Below are 23,042 nucleotides of genomic sequence, written 5' to 3'. Positions count from 1 at the left end.
TTGGCAACCTAATGGACGGACTTGATGGATGGATGGGTCTGCGATGTTCACACCGTGATAAGCAAGTACCAGCATCTTGAATCAGATACATGAATGTTTCTTTACAACTGATGGATTGTGTTCACATTTGTGCTTTGAGTTTTCTCAAATACAAAAGCACAATGCAAAAAGCAACTAGAATGAACTGACAAGGGTTGAATGAAATGGACTGGTAAACTATGTGGAGGACTGATGAGTGAAGGGGGGACAGGTGAGCAGGTGGGTGGGGCAGTCAGGTGATGAGGAAAGGAGGTAAAGTCCAAGAACATCTGGTGGATGGATGTAAAATAGCAATGAAGGGAGCTAGGAAATAGGGAATGAAGCTTTTAATGTAGAAACAAAATGTTAAATTAAGATATGTATAGGAGAGAAAAGTAGGTTCTAGAGTTTACTAATATAACCAGGAATGTCTGAGGTTATGTAGTATTTAAGTGGTGGTCACTTCAGAGGTACTGCAGCTAACATAAATGTAACTTGTGTTTATGTTTGAAACAAATGCTCTTTAACAGCTGATGTGTGATAGAATCTGTCTGTAGAAACATCTCGGCTTTCACCGCTCTTATGTATTCCTCTTAAGTCCATCTGTGTCAGCTGTTTTTACATGGGTCCGTAGCATGCATGATGTCATGACAGAGCTGTCATTGTCTATAGCTGTTGCTGACAGGATTCCAACCACATGTAGCGTGACCAGCCTACAGTACATACATTAAACCAAATGCCTGGCTAAGCTTAGCATGTTGTAATGACACGTGTTCATTTACAGGTACCACCAAACCATTTAATCCTGCTATCATGGAGGAAGGAGTGATCTGACAGCCAATTAGCACCTGCTGATGATATTTAATGCTCTCACCGAGATAATACAGTTATAGGGGCAGAGGAATTTGTGATATTAAACAACTTTTGCTCAAGCAACTTTGAATTTAAAATTTACTTGGTGTGGCTTTGCTTTTGGAGATTATCTATAGTGCAGTGATACATAACATATTGCAAATAACCTCCCAGTAAGCATTAACTTAAAAATAAAGATCCTCTAGAGTGCTTAAAAAACAGACCATGACTAAACCACATATAGGTTGGGATGGAAAGGCTTTCGCAGAAACAGCATTCGCAGACGATATGCAGGGTCATGAAGACCTTTAAATGGACTAACAAATCAGTCCAATGAGATGAAGCTGTTTGCTACCAAGCACTATTATATATGTTGTACCTGGACCGCTGCAGAAGCCTCAGGGGCGCAAACATGGGGGCCCACACTCTACCTGATGAGCTTGAGGTCGCTCCAATTGTGTCCTTTGTCCAGTGGTGGACGACTTGTTTAATAGGTTGCAGCCAAAGAGGCCATTTAACAAGTTTTAGTAGTTAACTGGGCACTTTCAGCCAAATGTGTCTTTGGTTACCAGTGGTAACTTACATAAATAGTTGGCAGAGTTGATAAATACAGATGAGTATGTATTTAAAACTGATTACAGGAAAACTGAAGGTTTTTACAAGGACATCTACATGTTCTGTTTGTTTTTTCAACAGCTGCCATCACTATGAGCAACCACAATACACTTAGCTGAGTCATATGTTAACAAGGACACTTGTTAAAACAAAATATCTGTTGTTCATGACCCTGTCAGAATTCTGTAGAATTTGTGGCACTTAATACCAACCTGAAGTGTGGTGTTTACGGTCATCTGGCAGAGTATTATGGCCTCAGAGCATCAAAGGCCGCAATCAAATGCATATTGGTAGGGCCAATGGAATTATAACCAGCAAACATCAGGGATGTAATCCTGAGATCACAAGTCTGGACACATTCCACTTGTTGGCTGTATCTATGAATATCACAAACAGAACAGATGACAAGGCAATACCCGATGATGTGTGTGACTTATTGCAGACAGCAGCCCTTATCCAGTTATAGGCTGGTGTCAGTGGTCCCAGCAGCCCATATCCTTGCCATAGGACACCCGGGGAACACAGTCATGAGCCTCAAAGTCCACAAAATACATGTGCAACTGTAAACTCCTTTGACTCCTGATCCACTGTTCTATGACTAGGATTGGCATGTGTATTGCTCCTCCTGAACCAGATGCCCAGCAGCTGGAGCCTCTGGAGTCCCTTTGGAGGCTGAGCAGTGTGATATAATATAAGCACATTTTTTCCCCACAGCCTGTTGAAAATGGCAACCATCACTTTTTCTGCCACTCTCCAATAGCCACATAAAAACAGCCATGAAGACGCCTGCCACTGCAGACAGCCCAAAAACTCCACTGCCTTTAGGGCTAATCTCATCCACCAGTGGTGCCTTGCTCTTGAAAAGCTTTTTTAACATCTTATTATCTACTGTGGAGAAATGGGCAAGGCTTCTCTTTAGTCCTCTGCCTCCTGCACAACAGATTTTCTGGTCAAGTTTTGTAGATTCAAAAAGTTTTCCATCAGCCATCTAAAAGTACCCCCAGGCACAAACCCCTCTGCCCTGCAAAGACCAACCTGGAAAAAGCCCTGTCTTCCCTTCCTGAGTCTTACAACACTTTTCCAGAACATCTTTGAGGCAAACTTAAGGTCCTTTTCTAGTTATTGTGTACATGACCACAGAAGCAGCCGTCCCTCTGATCTTTGGGACTAACCAAACCTTCAAGGGCTGCTTCTGTTCAGATTCAGTTCATCTCACAGTGGCAGTTCTCTTTACCAAAATCGGCCCACTAGGTGGATTGCAGGAAACGCCTGGATCCAAGCGGCAAGCTGGGCTTCTTACCCATGGGTTGTCCAAGATATATAGTCGCAATAGTTGACTGCCAATATAACGCCTAAAGTTTATTAGATAAATTACTACCTCATCTTGCAAAAGCAGTTTATTATGGACATTCCATGACCAAGTCAAATGTCCAAACAGTAACAGGTTGTTTGGCTGGCCCATCTACAGATAGTTGAGAGAGTATTTGTAACATTTCAATTGATTATTAGTTGTGATTCCACAATTCACCTGTTTCGCTTTGTATTTGGATGTTTATCTACAGAGTATATGTGACAATTCAATACATATTTAAATTATTGGGAGAATACTCATCCTTCAACTCCAAAGATGTAGCAAGATCAAGGCTAATTGTAATTTCATTTATCTACCTTCTACTTTCTAAGTATGATAGTATGTCCATAAATTGTCACATACACTCTATAGATAATCTGTCAAACATCTACAGAATAAAGTGATACAGCTGAAATGTGAGATGTCATGCTACAAATACTCCATAAGCTATCTGTAGATGGACAATCCAAATAAAGTGTTATCATTAACAGAGCACAGACACTTAGTTGAGGTAGGCTGTTCCTACTAATCACCCCTGCCAGAAACGAGGTGATCAAGTATCTTTGCGATCACAAATCAGAGTTAAAGAGATTGAGAGAGAGACAGTTCTGAGACACCACTGCTGTGATTTAGACCACGGTGACAGAGAGAGAAAAGGCTGTCTTGTTGCTGTTATAATACAACAATAAAGAAACTTAAACTTGAACGTCATGTGCCCGAGTGGCTCCACTGAGTTTTTCTATTGCGTGTCAAGATCACTCTCCTGGAGGGGTCAAGAGCCTTGCTGTCTAATCAAGAATTGTGGTGTCCAATCACTGCTCCCCGACTTTGGGATGAGCCACTGAGATGGTAAAGAGGTCTAGTGTGCATAGCTATGGAGGTGTACTATTCCAGGCACAACTGACTATGTGGTAAGATACGATCAATAGGCAGATCCTCCTGAAAATTGAAATATTAAAAAGGTATTGCTGCGCATGATGCATTTAATAATAATGATTTTGTTTTGTAAATAAAGTCAAAGTAGTTAAAATCTATTTTGAAGATGAACCTCTTGAGATGAACTATATTGTTTTCAAGGCAGACTACAGTATACTGTAAAGAGGAAATAACAAGTTTCTCCTATTGTTCCTATTTACTAAGATTTTCTGTCTCAGAAAAATCTGATTTTAATGTTTTAAACAGATTTTTTTTTTTTCCAGAGCAAAAAACACATTCTTTCTTGCAAATACTGTGGCTATTAGTGTGTAGCAGCAGACTTGAAAATGACATGCAAATTTGATATAAACCATATTGGCATTTTGATCGTTTTATTTTTGACCTAGGTAGCAAATTATACATTTATTACACTTACACCCTTTTCACTTCCCTTCACAGGCAATAAATAGAATCTGGTTTCTGTCCATGACCAGTCCTCACTTGGAAAAAGAATTTGGCATAAGAGATGACAGAAAAAAAAGTGCGGCAGAATTAGAGATAGAGAGGGTATGTTTGGGTGAGTCACAAACGAGTTATGCAGGAGAAAGTTCCTGGCACTGCTCCCGAAAAATCACATTATTTGGATGCGGTCAGAGAGGGCAGCCAGACATCATGAGAGCCATAGAGAGCTCTGCCCTAAGTGATGAAAGCAATGGCGATTACCACACTGCGTGTGTGTGAGGGCAAAAGGGGTGTGTGTGGAAGTAGCGTACCTGTTGAGATTTGTGTTTGTGTTTGTGTGTGTGTGTGTGTGTGTGTGTGTTAGTAGGTCAGGGTGGTGCCCTTGGCCTTGTAAGGCACGGTTATCTGGGGTTATCTGGGTTATATATTTGATCCCTGCTTCCCTGCAGGTCTAGTAGCTGCTTCCTCTTCACCTGGCCTCTGTAAGTCTGCACAGCTGGTTGTATTTTGTATTTACGCTGCATTTGTCTGTTGTCTAAGCTAATAATAACTTGATTTCAATATGGTCTCATTTAACAAAATGGAAATGTTGCAAAGGTACTTTTTTGATATATCTGAAGCAACAGCATGTTTGGCACAAAATATCTGTTATTTCTACAAATATTGATGTTAGTCAGGGCTCCTGTAGCTTAAGGCAAGTTAGATTTAACACTTCAAGACTTGCCACTTGCCACTCGGCATCAAATTCAAGACCAATTTTACAATAACCAAAAGTGAGGAAAAAACATAAACCACATTTTTACTTAGGGTTAGGGACAATTTTGTCCAAAAATCGGTTTGAATTGCAAAATACTTTGTTGGCAAGTTTTCTTTTTCTCACTCTGCATTTGGGATTTAACTGCATTAAGTCTTATGGTTTTATAAGAGGGATTTGGTAAATTATTTTTTCAATAGATGCTACTTATCACTTTGATTTATTTTTTATGACACAACATCAGAAAAAAAAAGATTAATGAAATCCCTCTTCCCATATCTGATCATCCTAAAGACTTTTGAATGTTTGATTAGTCATCTTAATAACAATAAGGCCTTGTTTCTATTTTAACAAAATCAATGCCTTTTAAGACTTTTTAAGGATCTGCAGGAACCCCTGATGTTAGTATGTTGCCATAATTCAGATATTCTGCCCACTTCAGGTCCTTGACATATTTTGAAATCTGAGCTCATCTGTCCTCTGAGGTGAATCAAACGGTAAATTCTCCTTTCCTTATGCATTCATAGCAATTCATACAATATAATTAAAGACTGATATTATATGACAATGTTTTCTGTAGAGAACACAGATGGAATATGAAAAATCCAAATCTTAAAGACAAAAAAGAAGGATTTTCCTTGAAACCAATAGTTTAAAAGTAAAATATATTAAAATGAAGTCTGACATACAGGCAGAGTGAACCCTTTATCCTCATCTCTACTAACTGTGTGTACAATAGTGCAGCCATGGGGGATGCAGAGATGGCTGTGTTTGGGCAGGCTGCCTCGTACCTAAGGAAGTCGGACAGGGAGCGAATGGAGGCGTCGACGCGTCCCTTCGATATCAAGAAAGAATGCTTTGTCCCGGATCCAGTGGAAGAGTTTGTGAAGGCAACCATCACCAGCCGAGATGGAGAGAAGGTCACTGTGGAGAACCAGTATGGGAAGGTCAGTGTTTTCAGTATACCATTCGAGCATTTAGTTCATATAATGAACAATACATAAAGTTTTCTTAGCAGAGCTGAATTACAGCAATTGTAATAAGCTGAGGGTAAGCAGGAGTAGAAGGCAGGTTGTGGACAGAGTTTGCAAATTGTTGGAGCTAAAAGTTATGTCAGACTCCCAAAAGTCTGTGTGAATTGCATAATTCACAATGAAAAGGCAGTTACTTTACTTCGAATGCATGTTTTGTTTCTCCAGTTGAGTGTGTGATGACACAAAGCATTGCTGCCATCTGGCATTAATAATGTGTGCTACACTCTTTAAAGTTACACAAGCAGTGTCGGCAATAACAAGGTTTTTAAATAACAACAGAAATGATCTGAATGTTTGGTTAAATTACTCATAAAAATAAAATGTTCAAATGTGAGAATCTGAGATTCACATTAAAGACTCTTCTGATATATTTGTGAGAATCTGGAATGGAATATATTTTAGCTAAACTCTAACCCCACACCTTACTGAATATAACTCCAAACAAACAAAGTCATATTTATCTATCTTCTTGCATCTTTTTGTAGCCACTCACAATGGGCCTCTATTTTGTGCAACTGCGTTTTTCTTTTTTTTTTTTTTTAACATTTTTGTATGTGTGTGAGTGTCTCTATATGTGTTTATGTGCCTATATGGTTATATGTTCATCTTATTTCGTTATTGTCTTTCTGCTATGTTGTATTGCTGCTTGTATGTTTTCAAAAACCAATAAAAATATGTTTAAAAAAAACATTTTCAGGTGACATTTGTATGACCATTATTATTAACCAGATAACTGGATTATTTTTCCCCAGACTGTGGTGGTCAAAGATTCCCAGATTCTGCAACAGAATCCTCCAAAGTTTGACAAGATCGAGGACATGGCCATGCTGACCTTCCTCCATGAGCCCGCCGTGCTGTTTAACCTCAAAGAGCGTTATGCAGCATGGATGATCTATGTGAGTAGCCTGCGACGCAATAAACAAGATCTCTCAATAAACTGTACCGTGCACCACTCAAACCACGACTGCGTTGAGTAAGCCTTGTACTAAATATGATGACCAATGTATACACACATCAAAAAATGTCTTCAGTGTTAATTTTGCACTTATTCTTAAATAAATATAATTCCTCTGGTATTAGTTCATTATTTAAGATGTGAACAAAAATATTATAAAGGACTGAAATTCACAAGTACAGAAATACTAAATGGAAGAATAGTGTGTCCAAAACATGAAATCAGCAATACATCAAAACCTAACAAAGTTTTAATTTACAAATAGAAAATGGTTGACATTAAAACTAATATTTCTTTTCTCTGTCGCAGACCTACTCTGGGCTCTTCTGTGTGACTGTCAACCCCTACAAGTGGCTGCCCGTCTACAACCAAGAGGTGGTTGTTGCTTATAGAGGAAAGAAGAGAAGTGAAGCTCCTCCTCATATCTTCTCCATCTCTGATAATGCCTACCAGTACATGCTGGCAGGTAAAAAGGAATAAATAATGTTTTAGGTAACTCTGGTAAGATATGGGTACGCTGAATCTTGATACTTATAAAATTGTGTTCTCGCTACTTGTTTTTGTAGACCGTGAAAACCAGTCAATTCTGATCACGTACGTAACACTCAGTTCTTAAAAAGAATAAATGACAGCATATCCTTATGAGTAAAATCTTTTTCTAAATTATGCCACTGTAGGTACTGATTATAGCCTTTTTGATTACAGTGGAGAATCTGGTGCAGGAAAGACTGTCAACACAAAAAGAGTCATCCAGTATTTTGCAAGTATTGCAGCGGGAGGCATAAAGAAAGACCCCAATGCCAAAGACAAGGTAAATGAAAAGCTTTGTCACGTGTGAGATGTCAGAGGGGGTCTGGTGAGTTGTAAACTGCTTAAAAACTACAGATAACACAACAAAGAGATGAATGTAGCTATCAACTCTTACCATCTTTAACTAGAATGTAATACATTAGACTAAGTGAGTGAAACTCCTGATGTGAAGCAATGCTGAAATCAATTTTCTCTGCATACTGGTGACAAATCAAACTCCTGTCATGATTTCCAGTTTGTGCAGCGACTGTGTTTAATAATATATATAATTAATATAATTTGTTGGTTATAAAGTTCTTAAAACTTTCAAAAACTGCCACCGGAGGCAGCTGAAGTCTCTTTGTGTATCTTGATTGAGCATACACAATGTCTTTGACAGGGTACCCTGGAGGATCAAATCATCCAGGCGAACCCTGCTCTGGAAGCCTTTGGGAATGCCAAAACCATCAGGAATGACAACTCCTCCAGATTTGTGAGTGTCTAATCTTTGTGTGATTTAATTGTGAATATTTTGTATTCAGTTCTCATGAAAACACAATCTGTGGTGGTAGCAGATATGAAGGTTGCCTTAAAAATGCAAACTTGATTCTTTCAGGGTAAATTCATCCGTATTCATTTCGATACCAGGGGGAAGTTAGCCTCCGCTGATATTGAAACATGTAAGAACAAACACTTTTATCTTATCTTACACACACTCATGCTGTAAATATTATTGTATAACATAGTAATATAGCTGATTTTACACATGACATTATCTTCTCTTTTGTATCTGTCACTTGTCAGACCTTCTGGAGAAATCTCGTGTGATCTTCCAGCTCAAGGCTGAGAGAGATTACCACATTTTCTATCAGATTCTGTCCAACAAGAAGCCTGAACTTCTGGGTGAGTGCAAGACTGTGGTTCCTTTGTGTCTCAGTGGTGCTAGGCCAAGATGGAAAAAAAAGTTGAAAAAACAAACAAACAACAAAACACGTCTGTCATTGGAATTTTATTGCAGTTGCCTGTCCATCTGTCTGACCTTGTCTCGCCCTGTCTCGTTGTCCTCCAGAGATGCTGCTGATCACAAATAATCCCTATGACTACGCCTTCATCTCTCAGGGGGAAACCCAAGTGGCCTCCATTAATGACTCAGAGGAACTGATGGCAACAGATGTCAGGCTCTCATTCATTTTACTCAGTTTTTTACAATTTGACATAAACTCTAACCATAATGACTAGAGGAGTTACATGGGATTCACACTGAAAACAACCCCTTCATGTGTTAAAACAATGCAGGGGGCTGTGCTGGTTAAGGTACCAGAGAGAGAATAAAATACATCCAAGAAGTCCAGCTGGAGTAACAGATTAATGCATTTAAAGTCTTGTCAGATGCCAAAACACTGTCCATCTAGTTTCATCTATTTTCAAAACACCCACAAGTTAGAAGTACAATGTTACAGGTCACAATGTAATCTATCAGGTAGTGTTAATATTGTCAACTATTTATTTTTTAAGTAGTCTTAGTCCTGTGCCAAATGTCTGAAGATTGACTTAAAATTGGGCCATTTTTACTTCATCTTAGTCAAAGAAAACCTGATCTGTTTTAGTACAGTTTTAGTCCATGAAAGCTGTTTACATGTTAGTCTTTTTACTCATTTAATTATTTTGAAAACATCAGTCAATCTAGTGGAGCCAAAGGATATAATTTTGTCATTTTAGTCAAACCTTTGCCACATAAGATGTTATCCTTCTTTTACGAAGGTATCCACCCGCATGTAACCGACACTTGTGAAACCAACCACTACCGGCAGGCAAATCAACAAAAACATCCACATTCCAGCAAATATCCAACATATTCTCTTAAAGTTAATTCGCCAAACAAACTAGAATATTCAAACAAAAATAAATAAAGATTGTAATGATTTTTTTTAACACTCATCAACAGCATTGCATGTTTATATAGTCTCAATGTCCTGTTCAGCATATTTAATCATAGTTCAGTTTTCTCTAACAAAATTAACACTGCTACTAGGAATATGAACTTGCATGTGTTTGGTTGAATTTTTCTGAAGGAAGTCATGTTGCATTCAAGCAAAAGTTAAGCCAGGTCCAACTTTTCTCTGGACAGCCGTGCATTGTTTGGCTGTGCTGCATTCCCCATACAGATCAAGAGTAGAAGAAAGACTCTGACCTCTCATAAAGCTCTGTGTGTTTGTGTGCATGCCTGTTGAACTGAGTACATCATTTTTGTTATGTCTGGACATTTGTGTTCTGATGATGCGGAAGTACACATAAGGAAGCTGTTATTTTCTTATTGTATGGTGAGTAATGATTAGTCTTTGTTTTATGTATTGTTGAGACACACTTGCTTTGAGTCTGTATGTGATAGTGGCCCATTAGTCTAATAAGCTATTAAGGTAGCTAATACATATGTGGAATTTTTTACTTCCCAAATTTATAACTTTGATTAAACTGCATTGCCTGCCCCAAATGTAATAACTTATCTGATGTGCTCCTCCACAGGAAGCCTTTGATGTGTTGGGCTTCACTCAAGAGGAGAAGAACTCTGTGTACAAGCTGACTGGTGCCATCATGCATCACGGCAACATGAAATTCAAGCAGAAGCAGCGAGAGGAGCAGGCTGAGGCTGATGGCACTGAAGGTGAGAGAAGCTTGGTTTGTCAGAATGACGCAGAACTGGTCAAGAGAGGCACTAGCGTAAGAAGGTAGTTTTACAGCATTCCCCGTCCTTCTTCAGATGCTGACAAAGTTGCATATCTGATGGGCCTGAACTCTGCTGACCTCATCAAAGGTCTCCTTCACCCAAGAGTCAAAGTAGGAAATGAGTGGGTCACCAAGGGACAAAATGTTGCTCAGGTAAGAATTAAAAAAGTAATTTTAAGTCTTTGTCTCACACAGTTATTTACCTTTATGTTTAAAGAAACGTTACTTACAACATTTGCAAAAAACAAGGTTTATGCATTTATATAATTGGGATTACATATATATCATATTCCCCAGGTGAATTATGCAGTCGGAGCTCTATCCAAGGCTGTTTATGAAAGGATGTTCCTGTGGATGGTGATGAGAATCAACCAGTCACTTGAGACCAGGCAGCCTCGCCAATACTTCATCGGTGTACTGGACATTGCTGGATTTGAAATTTTTGAGGTGAGTTATCCTATAAGCACACACACAAAACACATTCCTCCTTTCACATGACATTAATGGATAATCCTATATTTTCTCTCTTCACAGTTCAACACCTTTGAGCAGCTGTGCATCAACTTCACAAATGAAAAACTGCAACAGTTTTTCAACCACCACATGTTTGTGCTGGAGCAGGAAGAGTACAAGAAAGAGGGCATTGAATGGACTTTCATAGATTTTGGCATGGACTTGCAGGCCTGCATTGACCTGATTGAAAAGGTGTGAAACTGGATAATAGATAGTTCAACAAACATAAAGACTGATTGAAAATATTGTGATTTTTCACCATTTGTATATTTGTCCCCTCAGCCCATGGGTATCATGTCCATCCTTGAAGAGGAGTGCATGTTCCCCAAAGCCTCTGATGCAACCTTTAAAGCTAAGCTCTATGACAACCACCTGGGCAAATCAAATAACTTCCAGAAGCCCAGAATTGTCAAAGGAAAACCAGAGGCCCATTTTGCCCTGATGCATTATGCTGGAACTGTTGATTATAATATCAACAACTGGCTGGTAAAGAACAAGGATCCTCTGAATGAGACTGTGGTTGGACTCTACCAGAAGTCTACTCTCAAGCTGCTATCTTTCCTTTTCTTAAATTATGCTGGAGCTGATTCAGGTAGGAACAAACTGAACATCAACTGGGAATTTCAATGTATTATCAAATTAATCACAGTGAGACAGGCAATATTGAATAATTTATGCCTATGTCTGTTAATGTAAGCCTAATGAATTGTACACTGGTTTATTAGACAGTGGAAAGGGCGGCAAAGGAGGAAGCAAGAAGAAGGGTTCATCCTTCCAGACAGTGTCTGCCTTGCACAGGGTTTGTAAAAAGTTGCAAATGGTTATGGATTGTTAAATGATATTTTGTATGATGCAGTGTTCTTCAACAGTCAACATGTATTAATGTATGCCTCTTCATATTAACAGGAGAACCTGAACAAGCTGATGACCAACTTGAGGTCTACTCACCCTCACTTTGTGCGCTGCATCATCCCCAATGAGACCAAGACTCCTGGGGCCATGGAGAACCCTCTGGTGATGCACCAGCTGCGCTGTAACGGTGTGCTGGAAGGCATCAGGATCTGCAGAAAGGGCTTCCCCAACAGGATCCTCTATGGAGATTTCAAACAAAGGTATCATTTGATAAGTCGAATGTTGTCACATGCTAAATAATTCTCAAAGGAAATGTTAATATTCTTTCCAATCTCTTTCCAGATATCGCATCCTAAATCCTGCTGCCATCCCTGAGGGTCAGTTTATTGACAGCAAAAAAGGAGCTGAGAAACTTCTTGGGTCTCTGGATATTGACCACAATCAATACAAGTTTGGACACACCAAGGTAATTCACATAAGAGAAAAAGTTCTGTTCATGTCTTACAAATGCTCTATAGTCAACTGCAGAATGATGGTGAATGCAAATACTGGTAACACTGTAGCAATAGTAAAAGGAGAATAGTCAAGAAGAGTCTTAACACAGTCAACAACTTATATAGCAATCTTCAAATCAAATCAAACTTTATTTATAGAGCACTTTTCATTCATTTAATGTAGCACAGAACGCTATACAAGATAAAAACAGAAAATAAAATAAAATAAAAAAAAAAAACATCTTATCTGAACTAATATTGGCAACAATAAGCTACTGGTTATTCTGGACCAAATCTTGTACCTTTCAAAATCCTCAGGTGCGTTGCATTGAGCAAGGGATCATTTAGGTTCAACTTTACATTTGTAGGAGGAACAAGGCATTAATTCTTCTTTCAAGTTATACAGTCCTTTTGCTTTAAAGTCCTTGTGCTTAACACCAACTGGATATAAACACGCTCCTTAAGGTGTTCTTCAAGGCTGGTCTTCTTGGGCAACTGGAGGAGATGAGGGATGACCGTTTGTCACTAATCATAACTGGAATCCAAGCAAGAGCAAGAGGTCTGCTGGCAAGAGTGGAATTCCAGAAGATTGTTGAAAGGAGGTCAGATGAATCAGGAATTTAAAACTAATTGAAGCCAAGTAAATTATGTTTTATCCTAATGATTTTGTTTCATGTACATGGTAGTAATAATTTTGGCGTGTCTTTGACAGAGATGCACTCTTGGTGATCCAGTGGAACATCCGTGCCTTCATGGGGGTCAAGAATTGGCCCTGGATGAAGCTGTACTTCAAGATCAAACCTCTGTTGAGATCTGCTGAGGCAGAAAAGGAGATGGCCAACATGAAGGAAGAATTCCTGAAGCTGAAAGAGGCTTATGCCAAATCAGAAGCTCGGAGGAAGGAACTAGAGGAGAAAATGGTTTCTCTTCTTCAAGAGAAGAATGACCTGCAGCTCCATGTCCAGGCTGTAAGTCTAATGACATCATTCTTAATATTTTGATGGTAAATGGCAACATAGCCATACAGTAGCATATGAATTAGATTAAATTATTTATACTTTATATTCCTCATGTAAATCGCAACTTATTTTATGTTAACATATTTATCAAATTATTGACCATGTCATTTTAGGAGCAAGATAATCTTGCAGATGCAGAGGAAAGATGTGAGGGGCTGATCAAAAACAAAATTCAACTGGAAGCAAAAGCCAAAGAGCTGACAGAAAGACTGGAGGATGAGGAGGAGATGAATGCTGAACTGACTGCTAAGAAGAGGAAGCTGGAGGATGAATGCTCTGAGCTGAAGAAAGACATTGACGACTTGGAATTAACTCTGGCTAAAGTGGAGAAAGAGAAGCATGCCACTGAGAACAAGGTATGACAATTACTCCACTATTTCAAATTCCTGAAACTGAACAAGTCCCGTATTTCTAAACTTTTCAATACTTATTACAAATTTCCCAGGTGAAAAACCTGGTTGAAGAGATGGCTGCTCTGGATGAAATAATTGCTAAGTTGACCAAGGAAAAGAAAGCCTTACAGGAAGCTCATCAGCAAACGCTGGATGATCTGCAGAGTGAAGAAGACAAAGTCAACACTCTGACCAAGGCCAAGGCTAAGCTGGAGCAGCAAGTGGATGATGTAGGCACATGGAAAACCTGGCATGTTTGAAAATCAATTAAATTGATTTTCACTAAACACTAAATACTGTGGACATATTAAACTAATCATAATAATCATCCACCACAGCTTGAAGGATCCCTTGAGCAAGAAAAGAAAATACGCATGGATCTTGAGAGAGCAAAGCGGAAGCTTGAGGGGGATCTAAAGTTAGCCCATGAGAGTCTCATGGACTTGGAAAATGACAAGCAGCAACTCGAAGAGAGGCTGAAAAAGTAACATGAAAATTGCATTTGTGTGACACATGAATAGCGTTAAAACCGTGTGTCAGCTAGTATATTTAACCTGGTTTTATATCCACAGGAAAGATTTTGAAATCAGTCAGCTAGTTGGCAAAATAGAGGATGAACAAGCGATGAGTGCCCAACTCCAGAAAAAACTGAAGGAGTTGCAGGTAAAATTAAAAAAGATAGTAAACTTGCTTGAATATGATATTTGACTGTTGCCATTATTCACTGCAAAAAACAATTGTGATTTTGGCCTAGGCCCGCATTGAGGAGCTGGAGGAAGAGCTGGAGGCAGAGCGAGCTGCCCGAGCCAAAGTGGAGAAGCAGAGAGCAGACTTGGCCAGAGAGCTGGAGGAGATCAGTGAGAGGCTGGAGGAGGCTGGTGGAGCAACATCTGCCCAGATTGAGATGAACAAGAAGAGGGAGGCTGAGTTCCTGAAACTCCGCAGAGACCTTGAAGAGGCCACTCTGCAGCATGAAGCCACTGCTGCCACACTCAGGAAGAAACAAGCTGACAGTGTTGCTGATCTGGGAGAGCAGATTGACAACCTGCAAAGAGTCAAGCAGAAACTGGAGAAGGAGAAAAGTGAGCTTAGATTGGAGCTGGATGATGTTGTCTCCAATATGGAGCAGACTGTGAAGTCAAAGGTAAAACAAATGTTTTTCGACTCATCAGCTGATGATCATTATGTTTTGTTGGACTAAGATACCTTTCACTTCTTTTGAAGTAGGTTTTGTGCCATTGTTGATGCTTTTTGTTTGCAGAACAATTTGGAGAAAATGTGCAGGTCTCTGGAGGACCAGATGAATGAATACAAAACAAAGGCAGAAGAGGGACAACGTGCCATCAATGACTTCACCATGCAGAAAGCAAAGCTTCAAACTGAGAATGGTATGTAACTGATTTGAACAATGTGTTTTGTTCAGGATATTATGAGGTACTCATTTTATTCTTACATCAAAATTAGGTGAACTTGCAAGACGACTTGAGGAAAAGGATTCCCTGGTGTCTCAACTAACCAGAGGAAAACAGTCATACACTCAACAAATTGAGGACCTTAAAAGACAACTAGAAGAGGAAGTTAAGGTAGCAAGCAAATAACAATGAGAACTTGATACAGATGTCAGTGTAAAGATCCACAAAGATATGCTTTTATTTCAGGCCAAGAATGCTTTAGCCCATGCAGTGCAGTCTGCTCGTCATGACTGTGACCTGCTCAGGGAGCAGTATGAGGAGGAGCAGGAGGCCAAGGCTGAATTGCAGCGTGGCATGTCCAAGGCCAACTCGGAGGTGGCTCAGTGGAGAACTAAGTACGAAACTGATGCCATCCAGAGAACTGAGGAACTGGAGGAGGCCAAGTGAGTAAAATGCATTTCTACTCCAACAATTTGGCAAAGTATAAAAGCAGTAAACCTTGAATGAATTGTATCATAATGCAGGAAGAAGCTGGCTCAGCGTCTGCAGGAGGCTGAGGAAACTGCTGAAGCAGTAAATGCTAAATGTTCCTCTCTGGAGAAGACCAAACACAGGCTGCAGAATGAGATTGAAGATCTTATGGTTGACGTGGAGAGGTCTAATGCTGCTGCTGCTGCTCTGGACAAGAAGCAAAGAAACTTTGACAAGGTTGGATTTTAAATACATAAGGCACCTTTGCTCTCTTAGATGAAGAATTTGAGTATAATTGACCTTGAGGCACACATATTTCAGATCTTGGCAGAGTGGAAACAAAAGTATGAAGAGTCTCAAACAGAGCTGGAGAGCTCTCAAAAGGAGGCCAGGTCCCTGAGCACTGAACTCTTCAAACTGAAGAACTCCTATGAAGAATCACTGGAACATCTGGAGACGATGAAGCGAGAGAATAAGAATCTGCAGGGTAAGGGTAACTCCAGCTTATGCCTCTATTGTAGAATTTGTTTAGTGACTAAACCCTTAATAATGTTGCATGTTGTTTTTCAGAGGAAATATCTGACCTCACTGAGCAAATTGGGGAGAGTGGGAAGAATATTCATGAGCTTGAGAAGATTCGAAAACAGTTGGAGCAAGAGAAGTCTGAGATACAAGCAGCCCTGGAAGAAGCAGAGGTGTGTTGAAATCAGAGTTCTCACAGAGGACCTTATGCGTGTTTTTTGGTAATTGGTAATAACCAGTTTTATTCATTTATTTTTATTTCATAATAGGCCTCATTAGAGCATGAGGAAGGGAAGATTCTCAGAGCCCAGCTTGAATTTAACCAGATTAAGGCCGATATTGAGCGCAAGCTGGCTGAGAAAGATGAAGAGATGGAGCAAGCAAAGAGAAACCAACAGCGTACTGTGGACACTCTTCAAAGCTCTCTCGAGGCAGAGACTCGCAGCAGGAATGAGGCCCTCCGTTTGAAGAAGAAGATGGAGGGAGACCTCAATGAGATGGAGATCCAGCTGAGCCAGGCCAACAGGCAGGCAGCTGAGGCTCAGAAACAACTTAAGGCTGTTCATGCACATCTAAAGGTTTGTGTTATTAACAAAAAACCCACCTGGGACATATAATGTTATTACTTGGTTTGACTTGCTTCACAATAAATGTCACTCTTCTAGGATGCACAACTCCAGCTTGATGAGTCTCTTCGAGCCAATGATGATCTGAAGGAAAACATTGCCATTGTAGAGAGACGCAACAACCTGCTTCAGGCTGAAGTGGAGGAGCTCAGGGCTGCTCTGGAACAAGCTGACAGAAGTCGCAAACTTGCTGAGCAAGAGCTGCTGGATGTTAGTGAAAGGGTGCAGCTACTGCACTCACAGGTAAGATGCATTAATTATCAATACATTCTAACATGTTTGCTTCACATGCACTGTTTTCACAATGGAAATTCCACTTTTTATGTACAATTAGAATACTAGCCTGATAAACCAAAAGAAGAAGCTGGAGGCTGATACGTCCCAGCTTCAGACTGAAGTGGAGGAAGCGGTGCAGGAGTGCAGGAATGCTGAAGAGAAGGCCAAGAAGGCCATTACTGATGCTGCCATGATGGCAGAGGAGCTGAAGAAAGAGCAGGACACCAGTGCTCACCTGGAGCGTATGAAGAAGAACATGGAGCAAACCATCAAAGACCTCCAGCACCGTTTGGATGAAGCTGAACAGATCGCCATGAAGGGAGGCAAAAAGCAGGTGCAGAAGCTCGAGGCCAGGGTGAGTATGTATTTTACATTTATGATTTTGGTTGTTTTTTGTTAACAGTGAGTTACTTTGAGTTACCAAAAATGTGTTTTCCCGGAGTAGGTGAAGGAACTGGAAAATGAGGTTGAAATGGAGCAGAAGAAAAGCAGCGAAGCAGTGAAGGGCATCCGCAAATATGAGCGCCGCATCAAAGAACTTACTTATCAGGTTTGTAGCAAGATTCAATAGCCAGCATGTGTGGTGAATGTTGTTCTAAAGGATATTCACTTAACCTAGTGTTTTATTTCCACAGACTGAGGAAGACCGCAAGAATCTTGCCCGACTCCAAGATCTGGTAGATAAGCTGCAGCTGAAGGTGAAGGCCTACAAGAGATCTTCAGAGGAAGCTGTAAGTGAAATGTGTGTTATGGTTTTTTCTTCTGGCATCTTCCTCTGGTTGTGTGTAACTATATGTCTTTAACTTATCATAAACAGGAGGAACAGGCTAACGTCCACCTTGGCAAGTTCCGTAAGCTGCAGCACGAGCTGGATGAGGCTGAGGAGAGGGCTGACATCGCTGAGTCTCAGGTCAACAAGCTGCGGGCCAAGAGCCGTGAAGCCGGCTCCAAGGTTTGAAGCATGCACTCTGTAGCAGGTGCACAGCATCTGACCCTGACACATGCTGCCCTCTGTTGGCTGCATTTAACATGTCGCTCTGCTCTTTAAGTATTAGTGCAAACACATGTTAAGTTAAAATAGGGTCCTTCAGTTAATCTGAGTCTGTTCGTGTATGCATTGCTTTGTGGCATTCAAGCAATACTAATCTGAAGACACTGACTGCTGTTTCTCTTTTTTCTTTCTTCTTCCAAATTCCCGGCTGTAACAGAAAGGGTTTGAGGAGGAGTGAAGCTTTGGAGCCTGCAGAAACCCCCTTTGCCTGCCGTGTAACTGTAGATGCACAATGGAGTAATAGGCCTACTTTAAGGGAGAAAAAAATTGAGATTCGAGAATAAAGTCATAATATTTTGACGAAACAAAACATAACATTGCACTATTAAATTTGGAATTTAATTAGAATAAATTCATAATGTTTCAAGAAAAAAATGTCATATTACAAGAATCAGTTGTAATTTATACGCAAAACAAGTTGAGATCTAAATACCCTGTCTTAGCAATCTGTCTTTTATCTGACAAATAAGTTATTGTAATGACTGGATGGTATAGGTTTCACCAGTAAGACACTTATCTGATTAGAGAGAAAATTAAAACAGTTACACAAAGTATGACATAATAGGCAGGTGTGTTTTGAAGCAGTAGCTTTAGCACAGCAGGTACTGAGAGCTCAGTCATGGCATAAGAATGTGATGCATTTCTGCAAATGATTTGAAAGGCAGTCCTATAATCTACTGTGTATTACATTAATACTCTGTGCGCTGCTGATAAGGTAATACCCCCTTACACAACCATCTGACACCTAACCATGTGACTCTCTCTGGATGAGATGAAGATTAGGGTAGAAGCCGTGTGATGCTCTTCAGCAGAGGTTAAAAACTGAAACTTGGATGCAAAAAATTTCATTTCTAATCAGGCATCGATGTCATCAATGAGTGGCTGATTGTCCGCACGAATTTTAACACTTCTGATCAAGCGCAGCACTCAGCCACATTCCTTTAGGCGTAGTAGGGGTACAAACAGAGCAAATTCGCCTTCAAGCGAGGAAGAATATAACTTGGCGACACCTACTCTATTTTAACTTCATTCTCAAAATATTATGACTTTTTTCTCATATTATTGTGCGTTAATACGCAGAATCTGTGATTTTCTTTTTCTAACAGTGGCCCTAATACTTCATTATATACATAGATCTCCTCCACTATCAATACTCATAACCTGTAGTGCTTAATAAAATCTCATCAAGCTGTTGCACAACATTGTATTCTGCTTTTTTTAAGGAGTTAGTTGGTTCATTGAACATTGTGCTGTACATTTTTTGTGTACACACACACACACACGCACAATTATTTTAAACTAAACAGGATGGTCAATGTCATTATCCTTGAGGGTTAGGCCTTGGCAGGAAAATTCGGGGGCAGAGAGTCTAAAAAGTGGGATGTTATGGAGAGGTGATTTCTAAAATAGAGAGAGATAAAGCAAATCCCTTTTTCTCAAAATAGAGTTAAAGAAAGCCCAAGAGCCTGAGCCTCAAGGTCAGCAATAAACAAAGGCTCATACGCGGGCCTAACCATAATACCATGCATAATCACTAGCAGCTGCTCAGCAAATACCTGTTCCTCCGAAGGGCGAGGGAGGATTTTTGAAAAATCAGTAGTCAAATATCTTGTTCATATACTGAAATAAATCAAGAGAATAAAATATATACAATGCATAATAAGGATTTATGTTCTTTTCTACCCTGAACTGACAGTTCTATACTTACCTGTCTGTACAGAGCTCTGCCTTGATGCTGATGTCAGCTCTCGGTCATTGTTGCTGCTGCTGGAGACTAAAAAATGATTTGGGGCAGGAGGGAGGAGAGAGAGGCCCCAGACTCCTATTGTGTGAAATTCAGGGAGTCCTGTGTCTTCTCTTATTACATGTCATGCCCTTAACTCCCTGTGCGGACAAGCAGGTATCCATTAGCTAATGAAAGTACATTCACACCTATGTTTAAAGAGGGGCGACACATACAGCGCAGTATGTGCTGAGGATTATCGACATGATTAGCAGGATGTCTGAGCACATGCAGGACTAACCAAAGATGGAACCATTTGCCGCCTCTATAATTAGACCTTCTTTAACATGGTATATGATGCTTATGGTCTTATCTCAAGAGTTAAAAGCAGTCAACTTTGACACTACTATTACTGTTTTTATACAAAACTGTTTGACACTACCACTGACTGGTCTAACATGACGATGAATTTAGTTTACAGCCAGTTTATAAAAGACTTTAATCATGCAGGCCTGACCCCAGTCTCTTCAGGGGAATGACTCTGCTACATAAAGAGCTGTTTGCTTCTCTAGCAGCAGTAGCAGCTAGAAAAACATCAGTGGATATTCATGAAAAGTAAAATTCATTACCTACCATGAGCAGCATTAATTAGTGTGGTTGAACTAGGAAAGAAAAGGACACCTAAATTAAAGTCAAAGCTCATAAGCAGAAAATAACAGAGCCCCTCAAGGTCATATTTATTGCAAAAGCTCCACAACTATAGCCGTGTTTCAATTAGAAATTTTGAACAAAACTTAAGCAGTAGTTTTGAGATGTCCATAAAACACGATAACAAGATAAAAGAATCCCTATTTATGAAGACCAAGCACATAATTAACTAGTTAATTGCATGAAAGAACAAAACCATAAAAACCTACTTCAAACCTTCATTCGCTTGAATTTGATATTCATATCACACTAAAATACAGTATCATGAATTTAGTAACTAAAATAATAATAATAATGATAAACTGTATTTAAATTACACTTTTGTCAGTTCGTTACAATAAAAAGCAGAAAACTTATGTTTGACACATGTCTTTACATTGCTAATATAATAAGGAGCCTACTGTCAACATGTTCTCTGGGACCAAAGCCCACAGACATGTGGCTCAGTGCTCGATCTGAACCTCCTTCCCCTGCTTGTTTTCAATTAAATCTATGCAATGACAATGTTTATTTGCTGTGACATAAACAATGGATTCAAATCATGTTTCCTTTAATGAATAGAAGTTTGACCTCAAGGTCAGCGTTATCTTCACTTGGTCTTTAGCGGGGGCATGGAATCTCTCACTTCCATTTGGCACCCTGACGCCAGCTGTCAGTAACAGGCCGGGAAACTATCAGAATGGAAATAATCTCAGCACTTGTCACCGGCAGTTGACCCTTCTTTTATCTCTTAACCTTTGAAGGGGCTGTGATAGCTTGTGCCAGTGACTGACTCTGAATAGTAATTACAACGTATATTGTTGAAGTTTCATTAATTATAAATATTAAGCGTTATTAAATAGTAGAGTAGATTTCAAAGATGCCAGAATGAAGAGTGGAATTAAAGCCTGCTATAGAACTGAAGCAGATCAGCTTAGACTCCATGTTGAAGTGGTATTTCAATGGCACAGTAAAAGTTGATGAGCAGCGGGATATACCTGTCAATCACAGTATATTTACACTGTGTGAGGCCATCATCTGCTACCACTGATCCTAGCTGCAGGCAAAGGCAGGACCCTGAAAGCCTCTGTGGCTGCTCTCCTCAATCAGTGCTGTGTGCTTAGCAGGAATTTCACACAGTTATCTTTGTCCTCAAAGACACAATGCCGTGTCAACAGGACTGTAACTGAGGGGCCAGCTTTTGCAAGCTGCTGACTGATAATGGGGGAAGGCTTCCACAGTGACCTTGGCATTGCACTGGCACATATCATGCTGACATAGCCCTCTATTGTGTCATCATTACTGTCTTCCAGTGAATCTCAAGCATGTCACCTGTGGCAGACGTGCGTCTGTGTTGCCTCGCACTTGTCGCCTAGTTAATCTCTCAGACTAATGTTCTTTATTTAGACCGACCCATTTGGTACCGCAAAGTCCATTCTGTGATAACTGGACACAATATGTTACCAATGCCTCGCTGTGACTCCACTTAAGCCTTCTGGGTAATTGAGACCCATACATGACATTCTTCTCTAAAATATCTCCCCGGATATTTTCTGTGTCTTCCTTTGTGTTTAGACAACACCAGCAGTAGTTTACATTTACAGAATGCTGTGTATTACTGTAAAGCCTGCAAAGAATGTAAACCTCGCTTTTGTATGCTGCTGCTATATCAAGACGCATTAATAATGTCTACTTATTTCTTTCTCAACTTCTAACTTATTTCTGATATAACAGTTTTTTTGTAAATGCAAAAATAGACATAATCAGAATATAATGTGATAATTTCTAAATAACTATGCAAAACAAAACATATATGTTACGTAAATATATATATTATAATACATAAAGCTGTTTTTATTAGCATTTTTTTATTAGCATTATTTATTTTGCTGTTTATTTGGCATCCATTTACTTCTGTACTCTTTGCTGCAGAAATTTTTATTCAGGAAATGTATGCTATTGATCTTTATTCTGACATGTTTCAGTAATTTTATATAATTTTTTATAAAAGTCTTAAAATGTATAACAGAAAGTCTATGGACAAATGTCAGATAGCTGAAATACCAACAACTTCAAGTGCTAAAATATTCATACTTTACAGACAGGTGTCCTTTCTGGAGATGCTTAACATTTTATATGATATTTCTACAATTTTGCTGACTTTAAAAAAATAGAACTTTGTAAATAAGTTTTCAATTAACATGTGCATGGCATATTCAAGCACGGCACATACAGCCCCGTCATGCATGGTAGCCAAAGCCAGCAAAGTTGTACAGATGGGAAAACCTGCATTTGATACAATTTCCCCTTTTTGTGATAGGAGCAGCAGCTGTAATGAGCAGCCAGCTCTCACACACATTATCACCAGGAAATGCACATTCTAGTAACTTCTTAAAACTCTGTGTAACAGTGACATGAAGACCATTAAGGAGAGATTGTGGAATTATAAGCATATTTTGAATATGCTTTCTTTCATTTTTGATTATACTGGTAATTTTGATATTTGCCCTCTGGCAGATAAAAATATTTGTCCAC

General features: G+C 39.5%; 1 protein-coding gene across 1 annotated transcript; it reads left to right on the top strand.

The window, feature by feature from the left end:
- Positions 1 to 4,648: 4,648 nt before the first annotated feature.
- LOC121951958 (myosin-7-like) lies at positions 4,649 to 19,297 on the top strand. Its single transcript, XM_042498459.1, has 39 exons — positions 4,649 to 4,695; positions 5,410 to 5,464; positions 5,707 to 5,914; positions 6,754 to 6,897; positions 7,266 to 7,422; positions 7,523 to 7,550; positions 7,662 to 7,767; positions 8,146 to 8,238; positions 8,362 to 8,425; positions 8,550 to 8,648; positions 8,815 to 8,918; positions 10,269 to 10,407; positions 10,504 to 10,622; positions 10,767 to 10,916; positions 11,004 to 11,174; positions 11,265 to 11,574; positions 11,708 to 11,781; positions 11,889 to 12,094; positions 12,177 to 12,300; positions 12,794 to 12,930; positions 13,041 to 13,296; positions 13,461 to 13,703; positions 13,793 to 13,969; positions 14,078 to 14,223; positions 14,312 to 14,402; positions 14,494 to 14,883; positions 15,001 to 15,127; positions 15,204 to 15,322; positions 15,398 to 15,594; positions 15,676 to 15,859; positions 15,944 to 16,109; positions 16,193 to 16,317; positions 16,414 to 16,722; positions 16,810 to 17,013; positions 17,105 to 17,401; positions 17,492 to 17,596; positions 17,682 to 17,777; positions 17,864 to 17,998; positions 18,255 to 19,297. Exons 3-39 carry the CDS (start codon positions 5,714 to 5,716, stop codon positions 18,273 to 18,275), a joined length of 5,814 nt encoding a protein of 1,937 aa, XP_042354393.1. The 5' UTR covers positions 4,649 to 4,695; positions 5,410 to 5,464; positions 5,707 to 5,713; the 3' UTR covers positions 18,276 to 19,297.
- The last annotated feature ends 3,745 nt before the right edge of the window (positions 19,298 to 23,042 follow it).

Source organism: Plectropomus leopardus, chromosome 12, assembly GCF_008729295.1.
Source record: "Plectropomus leopardus isolate mb chromosome 12, YSFRI_Pleo_2.0, whole genome shotgun sequence".
Lineage (NCBI taxonomy): Eukaryota > Metazoa > Chordata > Actinopteri > Perciformes > Serranidae > Plectropomus > Plectropomus leopardus.
Note: the sequence above shows the minus strand (reverse complement) of the source record. Positions and strands in the feature narration are given on the sequence as shown.